Source organism: Mizuhopecten yessoensis, unplaced genomic scaffold (assembly GCF_002113885.1).
Source record: "Mizuhopecten yessoensis strain PY_sf001 unplaced genomic scaffold, ASM211388v2 scaffold8123, whole genome shotgun sequence".
Classification (NCBI taxonomy): domain Eukaryota; kingdom Metazoa; phylum Mollusca; class Bivalvia; order Pectinida; family Pectinidae; genus Mizuhopecten; species Mizuhopecten yessoensis.
This window is the reverse complement of record NW_018407390.1, coordinates 2,119,125-2,138,329: the sequence shown is the minus strand read 5'-3', so window position 1 is coordinate 2,138,329 and position 19,205 is coordinate 2,119,125. Positions and strand designations below refer to the sequence as shown.

At 35.4% G+C, this 19,205-nt stretch overlaps 1 protein-coding gene across 1 annotated transcript in view; it reads left to right on the top strand.

Annotated features, from left to right (window-relative positions):
* LOC110454960 overlaps nt 1–14,084 on the top strand; it is a 15,051-nt gene extending 967 nt beyond the window's left edge. The window contains exons 2-20 of the mRNA XM_021504796.1: nt 1,370–1,587; nt 2,583–2,891; nt 3,246–3,303; nt 3,655–3,910; nt 4,026–4,153; nt 4,546–4,619; nt 4,818–4,952; nt 5,284–5,463; nt 6,564–6,760; nt 6,962–7,324; nt 7,662–7,794; nt 8,684–8,886; nt 9,261–9,324; nt 9,882–10,633; nt 10,745–10,835; nt 11,370–11,557; nt 12,031–12,228; nt 12,948–13,138; nt 13,630–14,084. Of these exons, the coding sequence (XP_021360471.1) occupies nt 1,370–1,587; nt 2,583–2,891; nt 3,246–3,303; nt 3,655–3,910; nt 4,026–4,153; nt 4,546–4,619; nt 4,818–4,952; nt 5,284–5,463; nt 6,564–6,760; nt 6,962–7,324; nt 7,662–7,794; nt 8,684–8,886; nt 9,261–9,324; nt 9,882–10,633; nt 10,745–10,835; nt 11,370–11,557; nt 12,031–12,228; nt 12,948–13,138; nt 13,630–13,908 (4,017 nt within the window). The 3' untranslated portion in view covers nt 13,909–14,084. The remainder of the gene's footprint in view (nt 1–1,369; nt 1,588–2,582; nt 2,892–3,245; nt 3,304–3,654; nt 3,911–4,025; nt 4,154–4,545; nt 4,620–4,817; nt 4,953–5,283; nt 5,464–6,563; nt 6,761–6,961; nt 7,325–7,661; nt 7,795–8,683; nt 8,887–9,260; nt 9,325–9,881; nt 10,634–10,744; nt 10,836–11,369; nt 11,558–12,030; nt 12,229–12,947; nt 13,139–13,629) is intronic.
* The last annotated feature ends 5,121 nt before the right edge of the window (nt 14,085–19,205 follow it).

Sequence of the window (19,205 nt, the reverse complement as noted above, 5' to 3'; positions counted from 1 at the left end):
GCCTAGCTCGCCTTGTCTCTCTTATAGCGGCCAAAGCAGAGGCTGCCATTTCCCGCACTCTTGAAGTGGGCTCAGACATAATGGCGGCGACAGGAACACGTGTTGTTACAACAAGCCTACTGTCCCTACGTAGATCCTCGAGATATTCCGGACGGGGAGACTTCATTTTCGACATTTTGTTAAAATCTCGTTCCTATATAAGATATCTTATTTAGTAACGAGACTTTAATTATATAAGATATCTTATAAAGCTATATGAGATATCTTATATATCATATAATATATCTTATATATTATATAAGATATCTTATATAGAAAATTAAATGAGATATCTTTCATACGATATAAGATATCTTATATATCATATAAGATATCTTATATAGCATCTCATTTAATTTCTAGATAAGATATCTCATATAGTATATAAGATATCTTATATATTATATAAGATATCTCATATACTTTATAAGATATCTCATATACTATATGAGATATCTTATATACGATATAAGATATCTTATATAGTATATAAGATATCTCATATGCTATATAAGATATCTTATATAATTCGATGAAATACAGGATCGACATTGCTCCTCTTTCAAAATAATGAATGTTTTGCCATAGAGATGTTCCAGCAGTCTCTTGGCATTCGTACACTAAATGTGGGCACACATTGTTTCTCGTTCATGGTCTTTTATTTATTTCATATGATTTTAAACTTTTAAAAAGCTTTTCAGAAATGGAAAAAATAACCTTGCCAATTCCTTTGATTTCACTTTAAGGTACATTTACTTACCATGTCGGTTGTATATACCCTACTGTACTTGAGAAAAAAGGACAAGTTCTTCTGATCAGCCGCTTCCTCATTAACTTTGTTAGGCTTTCTGCATCGACAAAGGTTTTATTCAATAATTTTCTTCTTTTGAATTCTAGTTATTACATGTGTACTCTGTATTCCTTAAAATTTCACGAAGCAATTTTGACATTGTTTTTTATTTGTTTTTTTGTTTGTCGTTTTTACCACTTGTGAGCACTTTTAAAATTGACGGAATATTCATATTGTGCATTAACCAATATACCCTTATTTCAGTTTTTGCATCGACCAACTTAATTTAAGTAGAAGATGTTCGCATAAAATAGATAGTATATCTGGCGTGCAAAATACCTTCATTTTTTGTTAAGGCTGATGGTTTAAATATATCGGCGAATATTCTTTAGCCTTATGAGACTGCTATTTTTAAAAAGACCAACTTCGTAAAAAACGTTCCTGGGTTGATTTTGTAAACACTCCCTACTGCTTTGATTTGTATTTCATATGTAAAGTTTACATATCGATATAAGTCATTATTCTTTTTTTCTCATTAAGAGGGTAAAATGTTCCAAACATAGAATTGCGGTGGCCTTGGCTGATTCTGAAAATGTCAGCGTATCCTGGCTGGCTGGTGACCTTGTTATAGGAAGTTCGACACCATCGTGTACGCCCGGAAGTGTCCTTCCAAATTCTGACGTCATTGGCCTCTTCGCTAAAGTAGAGAGCATAGAACGATTCCAACAACACGTGCAGCTTCATGTTACGAGAGCCGAGTACGATAACAGTTTGTATTGTTCAACTAAAAATTGAACCATGTTCATAATTCATAAGTATATGTCACATAAGATTTTAAACAAGATTTTTCTTTATATAGTTTACATATTTAATACAAAAGGAACATGCCAATGCAGCAGCACTATGTAACTGCTAGTATAGCATTAAGATTAAGCAACGGCGTTAATTTTTCAAACCGCTCAGTCTTAATAATTTCACTCTTTAAAACGAGTGTTCATGTTGTTAAAATAAATGAATTTATCACAAATCTGACCCATTTTACTAAGCCATATGGCCATGTCATAAAAATGTTATTATACACATGAAATAAAACCTGCTGTGATTGGTCAAAACCGTTGGAACATATTCCTTCGCCTCTAAAAACCTTTTGAACTTTATTAACTTATTTTTTTCTGAGAAAGTTTAATGATTTTGCTATTAAATGAATTTCAAATGTCTATTTTGTCATTATTATTTTCATTGCATTTGAAACTGTTCATTATCAAAAACTATAGTCTGGAACTACTTTGCACTGAACGGAAAGACAATACATTGGTCGGAGTATTGTTTTTTTACCTTTTAAGAGACAACTGATAACACATAATTGTGTTTGAAGTTACCTTTCAAAATAATGAATGTTACGTGATAAATAGAATCTTACATTCGTGTCCATGTCATATTGAATTTATTAAACTCGTTCCATAATTGTATATGACACTCGCCTAAAGGCTTGTGTCATATGAAATTATATAGCTCGTTGAATAAATTCAATACGACATGGACACTCATGTAAGATCCTCTATATATTAATGTTAAGTTATATTATATGCCAGTGTCGGTATTCTGAACTAACTGGCAGGTGTTCACAGGGCTGGCCATCAAGTATTACTTTCCCAATATTTTACCACAATTATACTGACATTTATTAACGACATTGTAGAATAATGATAACCACTACTTAAATTATGGGTAACATGATATAAAATATGTTTAGGGCGATTGAGCTGATTGAGGAGGCCGATATACAGATATCTGTAAACACTGTGAAATCTCGTGAAAAGCGACATATGTCAAACGTCTTGAAGACTGTACTCAGCGACATTGACTGGAACAGTACGCTGACTACAGAGATTCCATTCAATAAACACAACCACAGGATACATCTTAGCAAGTCGTCCAATAATTCTCAGCCGATTCTCAAAGTATATGGAGATAGTAGCGAGGACCTTAGTAACACAGACGCGAGTGATTTCATGTTCAAATGCGTGAAATGTGGAGGCACAACGAACCTTAAGTATAAATTGTATGTTCATTTTGAAGACAATGTTGTTGTTCTCTATTCCTGTATATTCAAACGTACTCGCTTCAGTATTAGAATGATCAATTATGTAATTTGACTTGTTAAAAAACTATATTTAACACATGATGCATTTTCTATATATTACCATGGAAACGATACGTCCATGTTGATTAACATACATTGATGTAGGCGATATAAGAAGTTTGTAATTTGTTAAAAGCGTTGAACATAAACCTTGGGTGAATAACAATCTTAAAAGAAAATATCGCTTTGCTTTTAATGCATTTTAAAAAGAATTAGTTTTATATATATAAATGTAACTTAAAATAGGGTTGAACTCTTCATTCTTCATTACAGGCGAGTCAGAATCGACAAAGTCGATAACAAACCAGTGATCAAGGTGTTCAAAACGGAGGTAATATTCGCGTTATTAATTAAATAAATCCCATTGAAAGGATATATTTTTCCATACGTTTCTTACTTCTTGGTATTTGCCAGGCATTGCAAATGCAAATACTATTGTATTTTGAGTAAGTAACTCATAAGTGTATAACTGTATTATTGTCCTGTTTCATCAATTTAAGCAAATTTAATATAAATTTCAACAAGACCATGAATGGTGAGTTAATATCATAGAAACCTTAAGTAGCATCCTCAGTATAAACAATGAATGTCGAGTTATTCTTTTAAAATTATCATTCCCTATTTTTTCACTTTTAACGTGTTGATTAAATACATTTTTACATTTCTCATTATGGACTGTTAGGTTGAAGGAGAATTTAGCGGCCAGTACAACCTGCATGCGTCAGGTGAAACCAATATGACTTTAAGCTTTGACGATAAACTCTGGGAGACACAACCTACCATCTTCATGAAGGTCCCCATAGCTACATTTCCTCGACTTCCTGATGTCGAACTAATCGTTAAGGTCCATACCGGGGCTTTCCTCGCTGTGAACCTAACGACTTTAAAACCGTTCCGGATCGAACATAATATTACAACTAAAGGAACGTTTATCAATTGTAAGTCATTTTATTATGTACAGATTTCTTATTAGCAATCTATCAAAAAATGATATGTTTCTGTATAGATAAGAATGCGAGTAGCAATTAATAACGGTAATTATTACATATTTAGCGGATGAAATCAAACAAGATGACAAATACACAGGAACTATGTCCTTTCCGGATTGGACCACAATGGGAACAACATCACTATTGGAAACCAAAGAGATGTTTAGCTTTCACGCGACAATTACACACAAGGTAAGGTTATTTGAGAAAAATGTAGATTAAATGATAGTATTTCAGTGAAGTAAAAAGAAGACTATATAGTGTTATTGTAGTTGTACTGTCGGACACTCACTGAAGCGGTATCAGTGATATTTACTTATTCTAAACCAGTTGTTTACTTCACATGTCTCCTATGTTAATGTATATACCAATAGCCAGTTTTTTAATAGATTTAACAAACAGTGCGCACAGCTCTGCATTGTTAGATTGGTGTATTCACGACGTTTATGTTGCATCTATTATGAAACTTACACGTCGATTTTTGAGAACCACTCTAAATCACTTATCCTCTATAGTTAGAAATTAAAATGTCACGGACTTCTGTTTTTTCTCCTTCACATCTTGCATTTACTGTTTGTTTCCAGATTCACCTGAAACCGTTTATCGGATGGTCTCTTCGTGATATTACCATGGACTTTGGTACCCCACATGAAATACAGTAAGGCCTAACCATTTGGTTGGTCATTGGCATATGACATTGTAACAATGATTAATTTGATAAAATAATTTACCCTAATTGCATTTCTAGAAATTAATATCACAAGATCTTCACATATTCTAACTATGCTATATTCAAAACACTATAATGCCTCTGTAGCATTAAGCGTGTTTGAGCATAATCTATATTCTGCTTCAGATTGAATCAACACTTAAAGACTGACGCAAGTGTAGCAGATACGACGTACTGCACCACCAGTGTGGCTGAGATGACCGGCTCATGGACCCACACCGCAAACAGGCTTGAAGTGGACGCCTTCGACATACATATTTGGTACTGTTTTTGTACCATTTGTAACCTACCAACGTGGAATATTGTAATACATAACATCTCTTTAATTTATAAGTTAGCAAGAATTTAAAGGAGACTCGTCATATTGAACACATTCACGCTTATAAATGAGAACAAAATCATTAATTGAATATACTTTCTTGTAAAATTGTGTGTTCCTTTGGACGGATTTGTATAGAAACCATCAACTTGTATACATTGTTTAGTGGAATATGCTTAAAGAATACTCTGGTATATGCCGGTTGGATTTTGACATTAACGTGTCTTTCTGTTTTCAATTTCATATTTTTTTAAATTTTGTTTTTGCTTGAAGGGATGTCCTATTGGAAAACGTCCAGATAGTTAATACGCCATTATGTAAGGAAGAGATAGCAAGAAAATGTAAAGCAAACTGTGCAGATCCTACTATTGGCAATCACAATGGATCGGCTGTGGAGAGTGTATGTGGTGACCCGGGGACACCGATAACCAGGCGCAGCAGTGACTTTGGCAGGTGAAGCAACAGATAAATATGTAAATTTTACCTAATGTGATTAGGATAATGTATTCTGCTCATCCTGTGATGCCTTGCTTTCATCATTAAAATCCAAGTTAAAGGTTCATGAACTTTGTTTTACAGCTGAAATTTCAGTTTTTCAATTAAAAAGCATCGTTGGAGTCAAAGAAAACCTTTCAACATTTCCCCTTTGATTTTTCATGAAAAAAAGTTAAGTTAAGGAATGTACGAGAAACTGCGGCCCAATTAGTTATGTTTCTTTAAGCTCGAGAGTTTTGAAAAATGCAAAGGGCTGATTTGTTGATTTTGATTAATAGTCATCCTTTAGGAAGACCGTATGGATGGATGGATGACGGGTTTCGCGCCTACATGAATCCGCCCTTACGGGTTTCATCTCACTGACGGAAGTCAGTGTTCAGTCGGCGTGAGGGAAGTTGCCTTCCCTCGGGGGGTGGTTTGGAGTCGTCTATTCTATCCTATCCTTATCTTGTGGTGTAATTTGGAGACGACTCCTTGGTCCGAAATGGTGTGTCTTGCTGGATGTTGTATCTGTGATTGTTGATCCTTACTAATGTATTTGTGTCGTTGAGGGGACTCGAAATTGGCCAATGTGGCTTATATTAATGTATATATGTACTTAAAAAAGAAAAATATTTGTCTATTTTTAAAGTGTATTTATTGCATATATTCCTGTTCTTATAGGGAGGTATATATATTATATTTGTTATGTACCTCGGGTCTCTTACTGCCGGTTGAGCCCGACAGTAGGGAAACGTCTCTGCTTCCGTTAGGTACAGTACTTTGTTTCCTTGTCAGACTTGGCCGGAGTTTGAGATTATCCGAGGGGTCCCTATGGTGTATGCAGATATTTACCCTTAATTCTCTGGTGTATGTCTGATTTAAAAAAAAATAAAAAAAAAATAAAAAAATAAATAAAAAAAAGGTGATTAGTATTTGATCTTATGGGGGTGTTTAAGTTGTTGGGCTTGTTACCGGGTTTATATGTGATGACCAGTATCCCGATGAGGTCACCATAAACTAGCTATTGACTGTTGTGTTTTGTTGATGTTGTCGCACATGTTTCTGTTTTATCGCAGGCTAAAAGAACTTTTTGGAAATCTGATCAATTTCCTGGACAAGGACTCTGACTCAGAATGGTGTGGTCAGCCTGGAGATTCATGTACACGTTGTGATGATGAAGAGGGCTCGACATGCGCAAACCGGCTTCTAACGGCACAAATGGCAGCACCAGTCACTCGATTGGCTAAGTTTGTCAGGTCGGAATGGCCCGATCGTGAGTTTATTGTCCAATCAGATTTTGGGTTGCGATTATATCATACAGTTTAGGAAACAATGTAATTAAATAAATGCATTTGATTTATTCTTAACATAGGTATTATGTAGTGTTTCAACAAGCAAAACGATTCTCTGTTTCTAAGTTAATAAATCTGTTACTATGTTGACGTAAACAAAGTCCATTGCATCACTATTCTAGGCAACCTAGTGCTACTAGAAGGCTGGAGTGAACCTACGTCTCAATATCCGAGCGGTAAATATGGTAATAGCTCGTTGTATTACGAAGGTCGTGCTGCAAAAGTAGGAGTGAGTGTACCAACAACTTCATCTACTGGCAGTAACTCACTCGATGATCAACCGGAAATCGTTTACCGCCTGCTGGAACTATCTTCATGTGCCGGGTTCACATTCTACAAGATAGCATCAACAAATGATAAAAACACCATTGTTACGTGCTTGAAGAAACCTGAGGCACGCAAAAGAAGGAAAAGGAGAGAGGCATCTAGAGAGGAATTGGAAGATGCCGAAAAGCAACTGTTCCTGGACAAATTGGGCAATTTAGGTAGGTACGATAGGTTTTATTGCACGCAAGATAAGGGTAATAAATGAAATAAATGCTTTAAATGCATATCTTTGTTTGTAAAAGTTGTTTTTCTTTTGTGTAACAACAATTATAACTTAACATTGGTCATTCATGCATGTATTGAAATTCAGTTAATACTCAACAAAATGATTAATTAAATATAAATCACTGGCTCCGCTAGGGATCGAACCCGTGACCTCTGGCTTACTAGTCCTACGCTCAACCGATCAGCCGAGCGATACATTGCGGCTAGTATTTACCAGGGTTACACAAATATTTGTATTCGGGTGAGTACATATTTACCCTTGTATTGTAGTTTTGAAATCGGCGCACACACCCTCCTCTCACTTCAATACCTCTACCACGTATCCGAAGGATACATCTGTTGTCGATATACTCGGTCCTGTTGATGAGTACTTCTCCGTGGATAACAACGTACAGATGAAAAGGTAACACAAAGTATAAAGCAATCCAAATTAGTATTAATAAAATCTAAATGAAATCGGAAGAATTTGTTAGCACGTACAAATAACGTCAAGAAAAAAATATCAAGGTATCAACAGAACTGTAATATGTACTCAAAATCGAAAACACTAAGAAAAATTGTAAACAAAGAAAGGTTTACACGGAAGCCATTGAAAAAGTACAAGAAAGGCGAGATCATGTGTTCCGGAATGGTTATCGGTTTTTTTTCGCCTCGAACACACCCGCCATGTAAATCGAAATCAATATTTCACATCCGCGTAGCGAGAACCGTATTAGTGACAGCGAAACAGCAAGACACACAGAGCATAAAAGTCGACCTTCATATCACACAGAGAAATAGCAAATTTACTATAAGATCATTATGGCAACCGTAAATTTGTCCATAAAATTCTTCCAAATCCACATTCCATTAATTCCTTGTCTGGATTGGAGTGTAGAGTTCACCTTACGACTGTAGCCTTGGTTTAATGTTACTTAGAATGATAGTAAGAAGCTTGAATATTTAAGTGTCGTGAGCAATTAGCAGAGCCAGCTAGAAAACGTTTTCGATAAGGATTCTTTTGAAGCGTGATTAACTTATATGTCTTCATTCGAAAAAAAAAGAAATTGTATATAGGTAGGAAGATTTTCTTTTAACAAGCCTAGTTCTTTCTGCAAAAAAGTATTGCAACAGTGTTTACTTTTTTTTTTAGTTATTAAATGTTTTGTCTGCGCACATTTCTACATACTTGTCATGAAGATCGTTTTGATCAGTATTTGATATTAGTATCATGATAAGAATTTTTAAACATACAAAACTGTGTATGTGGCGACGTGTTCACCGGAATTTCATTTTTTTTGTAAATAATTTAGGATGATGCAGTATCCTCTGGCTGACGTGAGTTTTCCCCCTGAAGGGCCAGTTGACGAAGTCTGTGGTACGGCCACTAGACGATGCAAGGACTGCAAGACGTACGATGAAAGCGATGACCCCTGGGACTGGTGCCTGACCCGGACCATGACCCCAAGGATGGCTCTAAGACTTCGGAGGCTTTCTATTCTCAGTAAAGATCAATGTGAGTTATACGTTCTAGGCTACAAGCTTTACCTTAAACCAAAGAAAACATACGTATCATCAGTGTTATTGAATCATTTCCAACACTTGTCATATACATATCAAATAGAAAAAAACAACATTTATAGTATTATTTTTCTGTCTTTGTCTGTGTTGTCTTATCTTATTACATCCGTTTTGTACATATATAAATGTTATCGCTAGATGTCTCTTATACATATCGGCAAATTAATTCTCCGAAACGTACTATTGCATAAGTTTCTGAAGATGTAAGTGTTTTTAAAACATTCAGATATATTTGTACTACATTTTACCAAGCCAAGTTATACGTTTGTAATTAATAACTTCAAATTATTTCGATTAATATTTTGTCAGTGGCCGTGATTGTTCCACAGGAACAAGGCGATGCCGACGTCGTGAAATATGGGAATGTCGGCAGGTTAGAATTTTTATTTAATGATATTTTAGAAAACAAACGTAATATTTTTTATTTATTGAAATTTAACAAAACAAAGTGAACTGCAGACAAAAACAGTGTTTATACTTCAGAATACGAAGGATTAAGTGTCGTGACCCCCATCAGTCGCCTGTCACCCATCCATACATGTGTTAAACCACCACCAAACACAACAAATATAAAGTAAGGTAAAACGGAGACAAACACATTGCCTCTTATTCTTCATGGAAGCGATCACAACCAATCAGTGACACGTGTACATGTGTATGGTCCTGTCAGTTACAGCGATTTCTAATTTGGATAAGCTAGGTCATGAGGATGACATTTAAATTACCATAATGAAGATTAATCCTCTAAATTAGAAAGTCCTTTATCATAGAAACAAAGTGTTCTTGTTTGTTTCTTAATCTTTTATTGGAGAAAATCCTTAATTTGATTTCAGATTGATTGATCTGAATTTGTGATTTGCTAGATTACGTTTAGCATTAAAAGTTCTGACTGACTTCCTTAAATTTTAAAATCATATTTGCTATTCACAGGGCGTTGCGACTAGAGACTGCAACATCCGCCCTCGCGCTGCAAGATCTTGCCAACCTAGCGATCTCTGCGGGATTTGACTATATCTGCCTTTCCGGGACATCAACCGTAGATGTGTTTGTACGGGAACAAACGGGGTACCTGGCCACCCTCGAGGTTTACTCCCGGCTCAGCATGTTACATGTCAATCCACCTACATCCGAGGTCCAGGATTATAAACCAATCTACGTGAAAGCAGAATCTGCCGAAACTATCCCTGGTATAGTTGATGGTATCAATGACAAGTTACACGTGTCTGACAGTTACATGATTTTCGATTTCAAGCCATTTGATAAACGTTACTTCCGATTGGACGTGCGACTATTGGAATGTCTGGAAGAGGTCACTAGTGATATCGGCAGTAGACTGCGTGTTTTAGCGGGCTACAAAACTCGTTCAATGAACGATGAAAACATCGAGGAAAAGCATGATGAGGAGAAAATATTTCACACTCGAGGTCAAGCTGTACAGATATCGGGGAATAAGATCGGTGACAAGACTGACCATGACCTTGCAACTATTGCCTTTTTGCTGATCAAGAGATGTGTTCCGGCACTCACGCTGAAGCAGATGACTCTGAGTATCGGCTGCCATGCTACGTTTGTGTATGTCGATGTTAGAGAGAGAAAAGACGATATATCTGTCAATTTCTGGAACGCAGGGAATGACCCCTTATATAACAGCGTAAAAACTTTGGTGGAGGTTCATAAGAAAGGTAAAATGGACATTGCGTACAGCAACATGCGTTCCTTCAGTTGAACCTGTACAATATTAAATTTTATAAAAAAAATATTTTTTCTAAAATCCTACATTTATTTGATTACAGGAGGAGTTCTAGTCCAAAGTAAAAGTACTAGCACCCAATGTACTGACCATCCATTGGGAACTGGAGCATTCTACATCAAATATGGGGATAGGTATGAAGCCATATAACTTAATTGTCCATCAATATAATACAATACAGGACCATTTCTTAAGATATTCTTGCAGCTAGTGCTTTAATGAAATAACCTGTGAGACATAGAAGGTAGATCTGTGTAAAGAGATAAAAAAAACTGAGAGTTTGTGAGGAGTGGATCAGGAGGTGTTGTGCAGAGCAACAGTATATGTCCATGTTTTAAGGACTTTTAGAGAAGGCGTACGGAAATGTTTGCATTAAAGGATGAAGTTGATAAAATACAAATTTCATATTAAATCCGTCTCCTAGAATATTAAATCCCCGCCACGAAGTGAAAATATTTTCACCTTTTCAGAAAGCTACAAGGTTAGTGTCTTTTTACCATTGAGACAATGTATGTAACTGAAAACCCGCTTGAGAATTCAAATGTACTGCAGAGAGAGATACCACTCGTGATTCAAGAGTTATATTATACACTTAAAATGTAAAAATGAGTGTGTCCGTAACTTACCGATATTATGATATGTACAATAATTCTGTTTTGTGTTTCTAGTGCTAATGACTGTGATTCGGGTGGTTATTATGCCAACTTTTGTGATGTCACAAAATCACACAGGATGAACTTGGCCGCGAGCCTCGCATCACACCTCTCGTCGGGTGCAAATGGACTCTCTAAACCGGAACTAGTCAGAAAAACTAATGACTGCTTGGTCAACAACTGTGGAGGATGCATCGGGAAAGGTTACTACACGCATACACTGTAGCACGTCACTTAATTATTTTTTTCATTTCCTTATTGATTCGAAATGGGAGTTTGTTTTTATTAAATTCTCACATCATTATAAATTTGTTAATTTATTACATTTTGCACTTTCGCTTTTTCATCTTTTACTTCACGTTACTTTGTTCTTTTGTATGTGGTGAACGAATTGTGTTATGTCAGGTTTTTGGCCCAGATAAAGAAATACAATAAAACACAAAATAATAAGCAGAACAACTAAGTTTTATTAAGGCAACTTTTTAGAGCGCAAAATGTATTCTACTGTTATCAAAAACATAACAAAACTGGCTAAATGCATCATTCATTAAGCATTTACATTATAAATGGTCAGCAAACATTGTTTTATCTGATTTGAACATTATCTATAAAATGTGATAAACAATTAATGCCCTGGTGACCGCATTGCACTTGTTGTATCTGTCGTTGATGATAGGGGATATATGGAACAGGAAGCTGCACGCCTGCTATGGTTTGCTGAAGATGATTGTTGATGCTACGGCCACTCCGTTCCCAAACATGACAGATACATCGGCATTCTTCAATACAGAGAACCACGACTCGAAGATTTACTCCCTTGCATGCAATGACGATAGCGTTTGTGTTGAAAATCTCCCGCTCTTCTCAAACTTCAGTATGTAGATGTTTTTGACACAATTTTCCCACTGTATTAGCCTCCTCGGTATACATATCGGCCTTCTAAACAATTACGAACTTGTTTATAGTTTTCTGTAATGTTAACATCTCACTTATCTAAAACGTCGTCATATACAATATATTAGTCTATATGATAAAAATTTCGCTTATCTCAAACTTACGTAAGTACATGTACATGTATTAGGCTCTCGCTCTTTCAAACGTCATTTTGTAATTTCTGCGTGGTACTTTTGAACGTCACGCTGTACAAGTTTTGCAATACCATTTCCTCATTTTCCCACCTCATATGTGATCATATGTATACCAAACGGATTTTTCTTTGGTCCTCTCATATATTTTCGCATTTGTCACCTTAGACCTTTTGGTGAAATATTTGCAACATTTGCAATTTTGTATATAATCGAGGCCCCTTTTTATCAGCTGTGTGGATTTTGAAATCCATATAACTCGTTTGTCACAAACAACTATAAAACTAAATTATTGATTTTGTTACATACAATTGTGTGTTAATATGCATTGTTTTCGCTTTTCGTGTTCTAGTCGCTAATTTTATAATACTACTTTTTAACTGACTCCAAAAGCAATATTTACATCATTGTTTATAGGAATGCATTCACTAGGAGCATACAAATATCATGTAATCGTAATAACACTGGAACGTTATTTTTTTTATTATTTTAAAATGTATTCCTTCAGAAACAAAGTTGGAAGAGAAATACCGGCCGTTTGACGATAAAAACATCGAAGAGATGTTGTTTGGTCCATGCGATAACCCGTCACCCGTACTCGATCTGCTGGAACAGGAAATGGCGTACCGGGTCAGAGGTCATGTCCGGGTTTATATAGAAACTAATGACGACCTGTCCGCTCTGGATCAAATTTTAAAGGTAATTGGTTTCAATCTTAACTTTGCATACGACCCATTAACTTGGTTCTTTTACTCGGAATCATCCTTAACATCACAGCTTTCTCGATAAATTTGATTGATTGGTGGTATTATATATGATTTCACCTGATTTCGAAATAATTTGTTCCGGTTTTTGCGGAAATGTTTAAGAGCATCGATCACAACACAATACAAGTGCATGGCTTGGGATTTCAGAAGATAACTGCTCCAATTTTATTCTTTTATCAAAACCGGGGGAAAATATAACCTATCGTTTTACTTTCAAACAATCCGCAATATTAACTTAAAAATGAATAAAAGTAAATACAGCCTTACATTTTCGCTCAATTTTTATACATATATTTTGCATATCTTTTAATCTTATTTCGATTATTAATTAAAAGAAAACATGTCCAAACTCTATATGCAAATATAACATCAGTTCTCCGAAAAGTAATATTATAAATATATGATTTCGTTTATTTTTTTCAGATTTTGATGGTGTACAACCAGAATGTTACAGATCTCACTGTTGAGATTACAGACGAGGATTTGCGAGAATTCACCAGCAGTAGAATCCAAAAGAAAATTGACAAATGGAGTAGTTCTGTGTGTCCCTCTCTCAGTCGACAAGTTATCGCCCCTTACATTATATCACGAATACCGGAAGTTCGAACACGTCGCAGTATAGAGCTCAGTAAGCATCGGAACAGGAGGAAGGCGCAAATGCGGAACTGGGAACTGGAATGGGCATCGAAAATCAGTCTATAATGAATACAGTTATTCTGGACAAAGAACTACACAATTATAACTACCAGTGTTGTTTCATGCTCTGCGTACTTTTTCAAAGTTTCTTAATCTGTTTAATCACGTCGACGGCAATGACGAAATGAAATATTATAACAGGGATTCATTTAAGAAATGTACACGATGCTTAATAAATTACTCAAAACATTTTAATCGATTAAGCGGTTTTTTCTCTCTCGCAAAGATGTAGTGGACAACGGGGAAGTATCATACTGGATTGTTACAAACGTATACAATTGTTTCATGGCTATTTGGGGAACAGTCAAAACTAACATCCCGAGGTAGGGGAAGCCCTGGGGAACTGTTTGACCGAGGACGGTAGTTTTGATTGTTCCCCAAATAGCATCGAAACAATTGTTTTATTACCAAATACATATCAGTATTAAACCTACTCGCCATTGATTTATCTAATTATAATTTGTATAGACTATTGGGTAATACAAATAAGTGTTTGCTGTAATCTTGTCTATAGCACTTAATCAATCGGGGAAACATGGTCATATATTGGTGCAAGGAAGGAGAGTACGAAATATGCTAAACCACTTAAGTAAACTTTGTAAGAGAACCGATCGGAAAATGCAATGAAAGATGAATATTTTGATGTCCTCTGTAATGAGATTAGTGAGCAATAAATAGTAAAAATAACAGTTAGTATGATACTGTTATATTACCTTACAATGTAAGTAATGTATATGTCGTTATCCACAATTGTAGCTTTCGCAACACGAGTTATATCCCCTGGCCTGACAGAAGATCTGTCACGCAGTTACTGTTACTATGCAGGTGAATCTAGCACTAATCCGAGAACAAGTAAAACAATTATCATTATCAAATGTGTCAATCAATCAGAGGTCACAGAGGCCATGCATGATGACCGATCATTGTATATCAATATCGATATGAATTCGAAGCTTCATTACTATTGTAAGTTTAATAGACCAACAGGCGACATAATTCTGAAACTTATTTGAAAGATTGAAGAACACACATCGCTGTTTTTTTTAATTTGTATGACAGTAAATATTCAGAAAAGTTTCATTAAGACAAAGTGTATTTTTGCTCATTTACAGTCACGTTTAAGCCATGATTAACAATAACATAACGTCACACATGATTTAAGTTTTGATCGAAGTAATTGGCTCTTGTATAGCTTACAAATTACATTTAATTAAATTCATTATCTAAAATAGCTACGCTCCTAGCAAAACAAATAACAAAACAAAAATAAGACAAAAACATGTTTATTTACGATGTAAATATCAAGTTCTAAATATGTGGCTTTCATGTTTCTTTCCCCGAGCCAAACGTCGAAAGCAAAATATTTTCATGAAGTTGGTTCGAAAAATGTATATAACGATGGGAACTGGGATAAATGCCATGGTATTCCTTAGTGCTTACCATTGGGCATCGTATTAAAGGTTTCCATTACATATACATATACATGAACAGGACATTCACGCACTCTCACACATGTACACACGGACATGGATCTAGCATCATCACAATCATTATCATTGTCATCATACTGTCATCATCATCAACAACATCACAACTATCATCACCATCATCATCATCATCATCATCATCATCATCATCATCATTATCATCATCATCATCATCATCATCATCATCATCATCATCATCATCATCATCATCATCATCATCATCATTACCATCGTCATCATTACCATCGTCATCATCATCTTTCATATATAATTATTCAATCATCATCATTACCATCATCCATCATCATCATTTTCATTTTCATCATTGTCATACAATCATCATCATCATCATCATCATCATCATCATCATCATACAATCATCATTCCATATGTATATTCATCAACATATTATCCTCATCATCATCCTCATCATCATCATCATCATCATCCTCATCCTCATAAATCATCATTGTCATCATCATTATCATCGTCATCATCATCAACAACATGCTCATCATCATTATACAATCATCTTCATCATCCATAATCTTCAATCATCATTCCATATGTATCTTCATCAATATATTAGTAGCATCATCATCTTCATCATTAATTCATAATGATATCATCATCATTCCAGATTTACAAACATTATACTCACATTAAATACCACCCACTTAGTTGTTGTATACATAAATTCACATGTACATACACGGCTTCAAAGTGATTTATTTCATGCCCTGAATCAAATTTCCAATACAAAATATACTCAGGCATTCGCTGCAACTTACACTCACCCATACACACACACACAATACACAAATGACAGTCATTTGGATGAAGAAATATGAAAAGAAAAGAAAACAAAAATGCAGTTAAAGAAGAGGCATATCAGAGCTTGAGAGAATCAGACAGAAAAAATAAAGGGAGGTGTAGGTCTTCAAACTCCAGAGAGAGAGAGAGAGAGAGAGAGGGGGGGGGGGGGGAAAAGAGAAAGAGAATGGACGGTATGATTGCAAATAAGGAATACTAGTAAATATGATGTAACAAGTGAGCTGATTTTGTCAGGGACTGGTGATTTATATAAATGTATATAAATAAGGTCAATAGAGTTAAATAGAGTTTGAAACAAATTTAAACGAAAACCAAAAATAGGAATGAATATTCAGATATATGCTGTATAGTTCTTTGTCCACCTGTTCTGGGAATGTGAATGCGCGAACAACATCTTATCATTTCATCCCATTATCTGTAGCAACCTTTCCCACTTTCTCCATCCGTTTCGAAATTTATCTTTAGGCCACATCCCCCTTAGTCCTAATGATATATTTTTTCTGCACACTAAAATGATCCATACTGGAGTAAATCAATGCATCTTAGAAAAAAGCATTACCCTATTCCGGCAAAAAACTCTATTCCACTATTTGGTAGACAAGTTTGCGTGAATAGAATGAAGAGCCTACTGGGCATTGAACGTATATATAAGGTTTGGAATGCATGATGAAAATATATTTAAACGGAACTGTGTTGTATTGAACCATGGAAACGTATAACAATGAAAAACAAACAACGCATACATATTGTTGTAGAACCCAACAAATACCGCATGTTATTGTACACGAGTTATTGCCCTTACACTGTGGTCGTTTCAGGCAAATTACAAAGGAGGAGTGAGTAAAACAATACTGATTTGGTTATGGTTAATTGAGTGAATGTATACTCTATTCATTTAATTATGCAATTAGTTTGTCCTGGAACATCCCTAAGCCAAGGGATTCACTGTTCCAAATTGAAAGATTGGGATAATTAAGATGTTAAATTTCTGTTACTTGTATTGAATTGTATTCTTTCATCTCGCGTCACTGTATAGACAATTAATGACCCTATGTCGATGTGACATTAAGATTTTTCTCCCCGATACTGGCAATATCATCCGAAGGCACCGATGTTGGATCATGAACTGGTTTATCATACCGAATAGATATAACAAAAACGAAAAAAGTGAATGTTCATTTAAGGATTGAATGTTGCTTTGGTCGATCTACATTGGGTGATTTAATTTGTTTCAAGACCAACAGAATTTATTACCCCATAAAATCGACAAAAGTAAGAATCAATACTTATATTTCAATCAACATTATTTGTTTTCAACAATTGGAACTTGTGAAAGTCCATTCTGATAGTTTGTCCCATATTTTGGAGATTGTGCAAGTCTACGTAATGACATAATGTAAAAATATAGTCCGTCATTGAAGGACCGCTACCAAATTTGTGTTGTACGCTGATAGTTCAATACAGCCAATTATGAAAAAAATCCACAAAGACATATTTCTTGTTGACATATGCATTTGTTTAGATATCTTATTTTCTGACGCGTCATCGAGGAAGAGTAATGTCTAGACGCAGTGCGCAGGCTCAGCTTTGAGTCTATGACAGCCATCTTTTTACTAACTCGAAGTGGAGAGCCGCTTAATTTCGAGCTTCTACATCTTCTGGAATGTGAAGCTGCAGTAATTGAATGTCAAGTTAGACAGGAAACCACCGAATTTATACCAGGGAGTGACTCTGACACAATAGGCAGAATGGTTAGCTGGAGGGAGAATTTCTATGGCAGTTCATGAATTGTCACTACCGCTAGCAACAGCTGATAATGTTTTGATGATTGATGATTGATGGTTTTTGGTTGCTCGAACACTTTCTTTTGTTGCCTAACAAATATGTAACAGTTCTTATCTTCCTTCTCAAAATCTGAAAATATGTATTCATACGCACAGGCAATGTTAATCTGGTCAATTTCATCGGCAAATGAAACAGGTAAGATTGGGTACACTGTAGTTGAATTGAGTCGAACTAGAGTAGAATTTGAAATTAAAAACATTTTTTTTCAAACAATACACTCAACAAGTCAATGTAAGTGACAATGTCATTTTAGCAAATTTTACATTTTTTTTTTCAGTTATTGGAATTGAAAATTACGTTACTCTCACTAGTAAAGGTGAGTGCGAAAAAAGCCTTTGCCAGGATCCCTCATTGGTTGCAAATTGACGGTAAAATTATTTTCTGTAAGTACCCCAATCTGTCATGGTAATACATTTTGAAGTTTAAAAGGTTCACTTAAAACAAAGAAGAGGTCCATGTCTTTCCCTTCAGTATCAGATGAAAGTTAAGGGACAAAGGCTTATGTCGCTGTTTGTGGTGGTGCAATATGCTCATATCATCCTGTACGGGGAAATTTGAGAGAGTGTGTACGTAATTTCTTTCTTTTTAATTCATGTTGTGCGATTAATAACTTCAACGACAATTTGCTTGCATCACCAGAATATGTCATTATAGGTCTGGTATTAATATCACTAGGATTCATAACAACTACGCGATATAAAATCCGCATCTATCCCGTTTTAAGTCTCCTAAATATGCTTTTCAAGCCATATTTCATTGCGTTTAATGACGATTGTTTTATGTTTTTTCTTTTAGTAGTGACTCCAATTTATCTTCGTTTGGCAGACGATATATGCTAAAAGACACCATATTGTAAACAATATATCTGAAGTTTTCGCATCCTTTTGCCCTTGCTTTGATAGCTTCCACTGCTTGCTAACCAGCTATGACTTTGATAAACATATCTGTTCAGTATATGTTTATGTTGTTTGGTTCTCTTCGTTGACTATGTCCATCCCGGCTCTTTACGTTGACTATGTCCATCCTGGCTCTCAACGTTGACTATGTCCATCCTGACTCTCAACGTTGGCTATGTCCATCCTGGCTCTCTACGTTGACTATGTCCATCCCGGCTCTCTACGTTGACTATGTCCATCC